General features: G+C 52.1%; 1 protein-coding gene across 1 annotated transcript in view; it reads right to left on the bottom strand.

Annotated features, from left to right (window-relative positions):
• pde4a (phosphodiesterase 4A, cAMP-specific) overlaps positions 1–10,584 on the bottom strand; it is a 32,933-nt gene extending 22,349 nt beyond the window's left edge. Inside the window, exon 1 of the mRNA XM_029158189.3 lies at positions 9,384–10,584. Coding sequence (XP_029014022.1) covers positions 9,384–9,679 — 296 coding nt within the window. The 5' untranslated portion in view covers positions 9,680–10,584. The remainder of the gene's footprint in view (positions 1–9,383) is intronic.
• Positions 10,585–10,841: the final 257 nt, after the last annotated feature.

The following is a 10,841-nucleotide window of genomic DNA, read 5'->3' as shown; positions in this document are numbered from 1 at the left end:
GAGTCATCTGGTGCTACCTTTGTGTCACTGAGGTTCTGTTTCCCATCACCACTTCACTATCTTTCCCTCCATCGTTTTCTCCATCTGTCTTTTCCCTCTGTCTGACACTCCTGACTAATGCACGATCAATCAATCCATGAATCAATCATTTAGTCAATCAATCAATCAATCAATCAATCAATCAGTCTATCTATCTATCTATCTATCTATCTATCTATCTATCTATCTATCTATCTATCTATCTATCTATCTATCTATCTATCTATCTATCTATCTATCTATCTATCTATCTATCTATCTATCTATGTTTCATGGTCTGGAAATCGACATATCCCTTTTGTAATTTCAGATTCTGTCATCTTTAATCCAATCTAAAAGTGAAATGCAGACTAATAAGCACTCTTGGCATCCAATTCGTCATACATATTCCCCAGCACAAAGACGCTTGGCTGCATATTAGCCCGCGATGAGAGATAATTACTGATATAATGTGGTGCAAAAACAGACGCCGGCCACGGTGCAGCTGAGTGGGAAAGTGTGCGAGGTTGATTTAAAGCCACGGTGAAATGGTCCATTTGGCTCCGCGCGTCCACGCCGCGGCCCGACAACAGCCAGCGCCGCTGAATTGCTTTCCCCTCCTGTTTGTTTTCCTTTATATCTAATGCGGCGGCGGCGCCCGGTTCCTAAAAGTAACGCTGTCAAACGCGGGCTGCAGTTGATGAATAGGAGAGAAAAAACAACAGCAGCAGCGCGAAGCAGACAATCTTTCTTCGAGCCGCATTCAGACAGGACGCTTCGGCATCGACTTAGCGGCGCACGTGTGACCGTGTGACTTCTAGGAACTGTGCGTCCAGTTGACACCGTCTCCTCTTGCTCTGTTTTTGGTGTCAGGATGTGGGAGGACGTGGACCTCATCATTCTATACAGACATCAGTCACTTTCAATAATCGTTCGGGCTCCAATTATCATTTCTCTTTATCATTTCTCTCTGCACTTTAATCAGCGGTGTTTGATCAAATCAATGACGGCCTTGTTGGTCCCCCGTGGTCATCGGCCACTTATTATTTGGCCTGTACGTCAGTCAGTGAAGCACACAGGAGGATTTTAGAGCCCTGTCTCTGCAGATGCCGCAAGTTTAAAGAAACCAGAACAATGAGCTGACAGATGTTATGAAGCTCCTCAGACTTTAGAAAAGGCACAGAATCCACTGTTACCTCCTGGTGGGTTTGTCAAACAAGCCATCAAAATGTTGAACTAGTAGTTTACTAGTTTAATAACACATATACGTACATCCTTAAACAGTATATGAATATACTGTATGTCGTGTCAGGATTATACAATCAAAAGATGTCACTTTTTAGAAATTAGTGAAACTGTGCACCAATGATGCTGCTGGTTTAATAAAAGGCCGTATTAGACGGAGAACAATAAGGAAATCAGTGTGATTATCTGAGCTAGTAGTTAGATATCATTAGTGCCGAGTGCTTTGTCCCCACTCTGCCTCAGGCCATTGCCTTGCAGCGGGGCTGTGAATGTGACACGCTTGTCTGATGAGTCAATCTGTCTGTCATTTCCAATTCTCATGTCATTCTCAGCCCTCTCATCCCCCACACGCCCCTCGTCCCTTTTTTTTTTTTTTTAAAGCATAAACACTATCATTTCAGACTTCAAAAAGTCAATCGTGCCCTGTCTGTCGCCCTTTCTTCACCTCCCGTCACACGGCGTCGCCGTCTTCTCTCTGGCTTTGTTCTGTTGAGATGCGGCAGCCAGGACCCCCGTCCGCTCACCTCCGCGACCCTTCATCTAAATCTGCCGTGTGCGTTTTTGTGACTAGCTGAATAAACGAAACCAAGCTCCCGCTCGCGTCTTTCGCTTTCATTGACTGCTGATAAATAGGCTCCGGTAATGAGTCTTAAAGGTGCAGATGTGTTGATAATGTTATGTTCCCTGCTAATGGGAACGGAAGCTGAATAGCAGATCCATTTATCAGCAGAGAATCAAGTGAACCTGGGGAGCAAGTGCCTCCTAACTCACGGCAAAATGATGGAGGAAGAAGCTGTGATTAGGTAATGAGGCCTGAGCAGCGTGGTAGGAGTCGAGCAGCCTGTTCCAGAGAAGCCGCAGTCTGTTCCAGCAGAATGGCCGTCTTCCACTCCGCAGGTTCCCCCAGACGCTCGCCGCCTCCCGAAGGAAAGCATCCGGCCGCATCCTACGTGGACTCACAGTCTAACAGGCAGAAGCAGCCGATCTCAATGTCTCCTTCTTTTTAAATATTGAACGGCAGAATGGAAACTGAAAGCTCTGAACTGAAGCTCAATAAAACACTGGGAGCTGAGGCTGGTTTGGTTTAATCTCATTACTCTGAGCGCCTGAGGCTTCTCCCCCCCCCCCCCCCCCCCCCCCCCCCTCCCCTATTTATAGCACCCTGGGAGAGAGGACGGCCCGGCCTCCATCGCCCAACATCACTGGCTCGTGCAGCCTCGGCGCCGAGGGACCGGACCGATCGCGGTCGGGCCTCGCGTCAAATCTGACGCGACAAAGTCCAGCGACCTGTGAAGACGACTGGGCGGATTCTCCGCTCTCCAGGCACCTTCGCCTTCCGTTCCCGCCCTCGCTCCTCATCCTCACACCTCCTCTGCGGCGCCGCTCTGCTCATCCCACCTGTTCGGTGCCAGGAAACAGGTTCAGAGGTCGTCCTGTGAAAAAAACAGGCTGTTTTCTTCTGACGGTTTTAGAATCGGCCGGAATGTTTCAGTTTTTACATTTCGGCATCTTCTGGCATTCGAACGGAGCGCGAGGACAAACGCTGCGTTGATGATGTGGTTTTGGTCACATGAGGCCATTCTGATGCAAATATCCACGAGAACAGATACGTTTCCTCAGGTACTGACACTTGTTTTGCTCTTTCTCACACAACTGTGGATTGCACCAAAAAGCTTCTTTTCTTTGGTTCCTCGAAGGGGAGAAAAACGCCAGTAAGAAAAATGAGAACCTCGAGGGAGGGAGGCTCCATGGAGCGAGGAGAGACTCAGTCCTGAGCTTCTTTATGGAAACCCCTCACAACAATATCCCCAATCCACACAAGCAATCACGCCATAACTCCCCGGACACGCAGCGAAAATGAGAGCGAAAGAGCGGAGAGCGAGCCTCAACTGGGGCCGCGCCGGCGTTCACGAGTCAGCGTCGGCGACCGTCTCTGAAAACGTCCAACCTGAGAAAAGACCTAAATCTCGAAAAGTGGAAGAAGCGGCGGGTGGAATGCAAACAGCCCCCCCCCCCCTCCTTCCAACAGCCCCGAACGCCGAGTGCTACCGTGCGAACGTGAACGTGACCCCCGAGCGCCGAGTGCCAAGACGGGTTCCGCGCGCGCACTGATCTGGCAGAGGTCAGGAGCTGCTATTTTAGCAGAGGAAGCCGCGGTGCAGCACCTTCCCCGCCGCTATAAATCAGAAGCTGCTTCATGCATTATGTAAAACTCTCCAGCGCGCCGCGGACTGCCACGGTTTCTGTTCCTCAAACCTATTTCGTCCCTTTTATTTTGGTGGGTTTCTGAATCACTCTCACAAAAACGATTCCTGGTAACAGGCGCAGCGCGTTTGTGTCCATGGACTCCACATTGTTGCATCCTCTTCTGCGTGAAGGATTATATCACATCTGCTTTGACCGTCGCCCTTTGAACTGTCGGGCGGCCTGTTTAGGAAGAGGACGACCTCACAGCAGCTGAGGATGATCTGCTGTTGTTTGCAGCATTCTTCCAATCAAGCTCCCACGAGCGCAGAAGAGCTGAGTCAGCGACACTCCCATGAAGCGACGGCTGCATTTGCACAAACCGGTCCGTGGACGGAATTCAAAGGCAGATCTGAGTGAAACCTTGGTCGTACGTGCCGGGAACTGGGCCACCGCTCGTCCAGCCGCCATTAACGCCATCTGCGCCTGCTCTGTAAACAGGAGCGACGCTCAGCCGACGCTCTGCCAGCCGAGAGCGCCGTCCCGGGGCGGGAGGTCTGGACGCGCTAGCTGGGATGAGACGCTGGCATCGGCAGGCGGCTGGACGAGCGCCGTCCTCATCTGTGTCTGCCTGTGCCAAGCGCGGTCTCCAGGTGCACGCCTTCATCCTCCTCGCCTCTGATTCGTTGTGAGTTCTTGATTTGAACTAGAACTCTTCCCCGCTCCCCTGACGTCGCTCGGATTAGCCTGATGCGGCGCGCCGCTCGACAGGCCAATGCTATTTGTTCTGTCTTCTCCAGTGTGTGTGTGTGTGTGTGTGTGTGTGTGTGTGTGTGTGTGTGTGTGTGTGTGTGTGTGTGGCGCAGGGTCTGTCAGTCTCTATTCTCCTGGACGACCTGCCTTCAGACAGCAGCCTGGAGCACCCGGCATCGTGACCCCCCCCCTCACACACACACACACACACACACACACACACACACACACACACACACACACACTCCCCGGTGCCGCGGCCATCAGGGACCGCCGGCTGTTCCTGAATTGCGCTCCATCCCCACCTGCTGCGGCACAGACGCGGGATCCTCATTCACACATCTGCCTCGTAAGGGAGTTTCGCGGAGGACAAGCGCCGTTCTGCGAGCTGAGCTGTTTGCGACGAGGTGAAATAAACCACCACTTATTGTGAAACGCTGCACGTGTTGACATTTAAGTTCTCCCAGGTGTCAGCATTGAAGACCTTTTCTCTTGGTTTGAAGTGGGTGATTTGATTACACTAAAAGGGTTTTGCTCTTTCTCTCTCTTTTTGTGCCTATGGGCTTAAAAATAAAAAATAAAAAGCTTTATTTACTCTTTTAAAACAAAAGTAAATTTCGAGGCAAAAGAATCTTCCTTCTGAACAGACAAAGGACGACTTTGAATGTTCGTCTCGCAGCATAAAAGGCTGCTCTTTGATGCGAAGGGTTGTTTGAACTCCTTCTTTTATGGCAGCTGACGACAGCTGTGTGATATAGGTGTTTTTGTCTGCTCCATCCACGAAAGTCCGTGATTTTTCCCCGAAAAAAAAACAACAAAAACAACTAGTGCATGAAAAATTCAAACTTCCACCACTATAAAATGGCTTTGAGCAGAAGAATACAGCAGGTGACGAGGCAGTGCACAGTCAGTGGTGGGCAGTTTATTCTACCGCTGGGGATGCGGCGGTTTGACGTTCGGAATGGGCTTCGAGGAGGAGAGAGAGTCTGCAAGCAGCTGATGAGCTCAGTGGGCGAGCGAGAGGGGCAGTGGGATGGGATGATAGATCTGCGATGGAGCCGCGCGCCTAATGCCGCTGTAAGCAAGCGCGAGGCTATCAGAGAGGAATCGCGGGAGCCGCGGGGAACCAGCGCGAGGCGCCGCACAATGGAGAGACAAAGCAGAGAGCAGAAATAGAGGCGGAATCAATACTCCCCATTCGCACTGGGGCGAGATGAAACAGCGGGAGCATCAGAGGGAGAGACGCACTTGTCAAACGCTGTAATTATTACGGATAAAAGAGTGATTCCAACAATATTATTTGATAAGGGGAGATAAAAGATGACCAGCAGACGGCTCATGACTATTACAGTGGCTGTCTGGAGTGATGCAGAGAGAAGTGTCACATAATAAACTGGGTGGATGGTGGCACCGAGGCAATTTAATGGACGGGAGCGTGATGTGAAAAGAGAGCGATGGTGTTTGCTACAGGCAAAATATGTGCAGAGATTCTGGAAGGTAACAGGTGGACTCGGGTTGTTTTGATGCTGTGGATCACTTTGTTTCCTCTCGCTGGGATCATTGCCCAGCCACACTTGTCAAACGCAAAACAACAAAACAATGACACTTTAAGAGGATTCAGTGTGAAATTAATTAATATGCAGAGATGCCAGGTTTTGGTTTTTTTTTTTGTTTTTTTCCGGAAGCGAAAGCCGGCGCAACGTGGTCCGGAGAGAGGCCTCCGCGGCGCCGAGGCGCCGAGCGGGAGAGGAGGTAGAAGAAGAATGTGGGGGGAGGGGGGGGGGGGTACGTTCCCTCGGAGCAAACAACACGTTCGGGTGTCGCTCGGAGGGGTTTCACCGGGGGTCTCTGCGCCGACCAAAGAGCGAGCGGCGTTCCAGAACACGATCTGCCTCCAGATACTAATTAGCGCCGAGGGAAGTGAGGGAGCGCGATCTGCAGCTTAAACAGATGGTTTTCCAGCAGACAAACGAGATAAGAGCTCCGTTGCTTAATGCTATTAAAACCCTTTTGTTGGGACGTTCCTCCGAAGCGGCTCCGCGTGGCACCTTTTGTTTCCAAAGTGCAGGAATGTAAATGTGCGCGATCCAACAACAAAATACAGCTGTTGTGTTAATTAAGCAGACTCGCACCTCATTATGAGCTAAGTTATTATGGCGGCCGGCCAGCCGGGCAGGCGAAGAAACAGCCCCGGCTCACAAATCAGCCCCGCGGCCCCAGCGGCGCCGTGAAGAATGCGTGAAGTGGTACCGTAGCCGAGGGAGGCAGACTCGGGTTGGACCCGACGCGGAAACGCTTCCGTGATTAAACTATGGGCTGCCTTCGCTTGTTCGGGCGTCTGGCGGATTAATATTTGCTTCCCTCACCCTATAAACACAGAGGTCAGAATTCATATTCAGCGGGAAACGCTACATGCCGGCAAATTATTCAGCCGGGCCCATTAAGTGCCTGTAGGCCTGGGCTTTTTTTTGGGTAAATGAAATTTATTCTTCAAATGTACAAAACAAGTAACCATAGCAACAGAATTGCGGGAAGAGCTGTTAGTTGTTCAGTGTCAGTCATTTATTTTCACGTTGGAAGTTCCCGGAGTGAATCGAGCACGAGACCCGATGACTGATACGTTCATATTAGCATCCTTCTGACAAAAGCACTGACAAGACGGTCGAACAAAAGACGCCGGGGTGGTGGGAAGCGGAGACGGGCGACGCTCTCGGGGGGGGGGGGGGGGGGGGGGGGGATTGCCACTAAGACTGCCATTTTGTGGGATTGGACGTACAGACGAAAATAGACGAGCGACAACAGCCGCAGACAGTTGATTGTTCGCGCGGTTATGCTAAACGGGCCCCAGGATCCCTCCGGTGCGGCGCCATCCGTCCGTGGCCCTGCAGCTAATTGATTTTCAACACCCTCCTGGATGAGGTCTCCGCTGGCCCCTTCGGTGATTGAATGGTCCGCTGCCTTGAGGCACCGAGGTCGCCTTCGAGGTTAATACGAGTCCAGCCAATCAAAGATCAATTAGATTTTTGACTCTCTGATGTCACTCCACGTCCCTTCGCTCAATGCCTGTGGTCTCACAAGATTGAATGTGTTGGTACCAAGCTTTTGTATCTTAATAGAATATTCAGATCTTTGACCCAAGAGCATTGTCACAGTTTCTGATAGGTGTCCACAAATGTTAGCAGACGGATGCACAAAGCTGCCTGCAGGACAGACTCAACGCGAGTCAGCCTTGAGTCTGAAAACCGGATCCATGTAGACGTTAACCGAGCCGCGCGAACCCAGCGCGGCCGCGGGCCGGCTAGCTTGAAGCGCCTCCATGCTAGCGAAACAGCCAGAATGAGCAGTTTGCTCTAACGCAGAAGAATGAGAATCACATCAACGCGACGGAAGTCCCTCCGGCCGCCCGCCGGCGTGGAAGCAGATGAAACAAGGCAGATCGCAGGCTACGCGGGCCGCGGGTCAGACGGCAGAGCCTACTCGCACATACCTCCACACCGCTAGCTCACCGCTCGCTAGCCGTGACACACGGCGGCTCTCTACCAGCCTCCGTTCCTTCTCGCACACCCCCACTGTACCTGACCGGTGTGTAGCACAAACACCCACGGCCTCACGCACGTGCTAAGGACACACACACACACACACACACACACACACGCACACACATACACACACACACACACACACACACACAGAAATACATTGTTGGAACCAGCTTGGTGTGCTCGCAGAAGTGAGCTTGTCGGTATCAAATTATCTCTCTCTCTCTCTCCCTGTCTCTCTCTCTCTCCCCGTCTCTCTCTCTCTCCCTCTGCCCTCTCATGGTTTGCCGCCCACAGAAGGAGAAGGGCAGGCAGAGTCAGTCCCACCGCACTAAAGATTGGACCGGCTCACAGCGTGTCCTGGGGACTAAAATACAAACCAGCCCGTCCTCCTGTCAGCTGGAGCTGGCCCTTCTCCCAGGGGCCTGCGGGGAAGGCCGTCTGCGGTATTGAAAATAATGAAAGGAAAGGAAACAAATAATAACAAGTTCAAAAATGCGGAACAGTCCCCCAGAGACCCGTCACACATCTACAGGGAGGAGATTATAGGCTAATGATCACCCTGGCGAAGCAGGCTCACACTCGGGCCTCCTCAGAAGACGAGGGGATAATAAAGTGGTCCCGAGCTGTGACTCCAGGTCGCACAAGGGACAGAGATAAAGAAGGAGCGACAAAGGCCTCGACCTTCTGCCTCAAACGCCTGCAAAGACACAGTTATGGCCTTGTGTAAGATAATACAACCAATAACCCGTGTTAAACATTCAGGTTTACACGCATTGTGTGAGGGCAAACTCCACGACGGGACGCGTCGCCGGCCCTTTGATCTAATCTGCTGAATTAACGTGCAGGTGTGGTTTGATTGAAGCGCTGCCCGTTAGCTGGCGGCTCCGGATCCTCCCGTCGGTCTCTGGTGTCGGTCAGTCCTCTCTCTAATGAAGTGATAGGTTTTTACAGTCACATCTGATCAGTGGACAGCCCCCGTGTGCCAATTAAATCCCGCCTGAAGCCGGCGGTGTGACACAAGTGCAGGTAACACTTAATAAGTGTGTCACATCTCCTTTAAAGCGCGGGGAGTCTCACCCCAGCAGCCCCCCCCCCCCCCCCCCCCCCCCCGTGGGTGAGACTGCTGTTATTGGGAACTTCAGCAGAGTGGGTGTCTGTGAACGTGAGAGGTTTAACTTTTGGCCCCGCAAAACGTGGCGCTGACGGGCAGGAACGGAATGCGCATGGTGGCAACATCTCCGCACGCGCACGCGCACGAACGCGCCCACCCGACCTCGGGTGCCAGTGAGATGACTGCGCCTCGCGCCCGTCAGCGCCTACATGTAACATGTGGACGCTCTCCGAAAACGTAAGGCGACTGGTATCTACAGCTGCTGCTTCTGCGTTTCGAGTGGGTGGACTGGTTTGCGCTTCGCACCCATCTGACACAGTCTATCCAAAGACGCATAACGCATCGGCATTGAAAAACCCACGCCTCCCGCCTCTCCATAGAAAACGCTTCATATCAGTTAACCCTTCAGGCGCACTGCGTTATTACGTCCTCATTAAAATGCACCCCCCCCCCCTCCCATTTACGCATATGTCTTGTGGGCTGTCATCGGCTATTATTGGGATGTTTGGTCGGAATGCACTCCCGCCTACCGTTTATTCCCGACACAATTTCCGATGGACGTGTTTGTGGTCCCGTGGAAGGAGGACGGCCAGGACATCCGCGACTTTTTCAGTCCCGGCCGGTCGCTCGTGTCCACGGCGTCCGAGCGCTCCATGTGCCGGTGATGGTGCCGGTCGGTGTCGGAGTAGCCCCGGTGCTTGATCTTGATCGGCGTGCGGGGCTGCCTCCACAGATGCTGCGGCGGCTTCAGAGTCGCCTGTCCCTCCCGGGGAACCGGGAGGGACAGGGACAGGCTCTTCTTCGAGCATGGTGGTGGTTCCATCATAGTGCAAGAAATGGAAATAAAAAGATCCCTTTTTGACTTATTGGCTGGATAATATGGCTGTATTCGTCTATTTCGAGCGCACAACAGAGCGCTGCATTTCCCTCCGCGCCACTTGATCTCCGGGCGAACAAATCAAAGTGACTAAGTCCAGCGCAGCCTTCTTGTTTCCCGACTACCATCAAAAACTGTCACAGTGGCAATTTGACAAGTCATCAAAAAACCGTTAATCTCATTGTTTTAGTCGTGATCAGTTTGAACTCAGCCCAGAATCTCCGCGGTGCCGTGATCCGCTCCGGTCCTGGCTCTTGGTGGCGAGACGCCGTTGCTCGTCCTGAAGTTTGACGCCTCGTCGCCCATGGCACACAACCGGATGACTCTATTTATTCTGGAGAATTTATTGCTTTTTATCAGCCACTTATTGCAGAGGCACACAGATCCCCGGCGCTGGATTCTCCTTCCTGTGCGTGCGCTGTGCTATTATTGCTGCCGTGCGCCTTTTGGCCGAGCGGAGAATTTCCGAGCAATTTCCATTAAAAGAAAAAAAAAAAGTGGAATCTGCCGGGGTTCGTGTGGAGTTACGGCATCTCTGTGCGCGCACACACATCAGAAGTCCCCGGTAATTGCTCCCATGGACGCGTTGGAGACGTGAAACTGGGCGCTATGAGCGGCCGTTTTCCAATAAATCAGGATGGTGTGAGGAACGGTCCAAAATCCAAACGCAGTCCTTTGTTCCGTGTTGTCCACACTCTGTTCCTCAGCATTGTGTTTCGTCAGAATGCATCATAAAAACGCACGAATTGATAATTGCGAATGTTCAGTCATCCTGTTCTGTGCGGGTCATTATCTTTCTATCCTCATATTTGCTGGAGTTCGACGACAAACATTGGCTTCACCACAGCGCTCCATCTCCCTCTCTCTCTCTCTCTCTCTCTCTCTCCCTCCCTCCCTCCCTCCCTCTCTCAGTCCAGTCTACCTTTGTGGTTGGTTGGGTGGTTGTTCTTCTCTGTGATTTGTCAGCACTGGAGGCTTTTGAACCTTTTATGCGCTCGTTCCTTCTCCCTCGCGCGCGCGTCCACTTGTTCTTGACAGAAACCAAACACAACAAATTGCTCTGGAGACGTCAGCGGGCGCCAAGAGGCGTGTGACGTCCGAAGCTGCCAAC

Source organism: Betta splendens, chromosome 8, assembly GCF_900634795.4.
Source record: "Betta splendens chromosome 8, fBetSpl5.4, whole genome shotgun sequence".
Taxonomy (NCBI): domain Eukaryota; kingdom Metazoa; phylum Chordata; class Actinopteri; order Anabantiformes; family Osphronemidae; genus Betta; species Betta splendens.
Note: the sequence above shows the minus strand (reverse complement) of the source record. Positions and strands in the feature narration are given on the sequence as shown.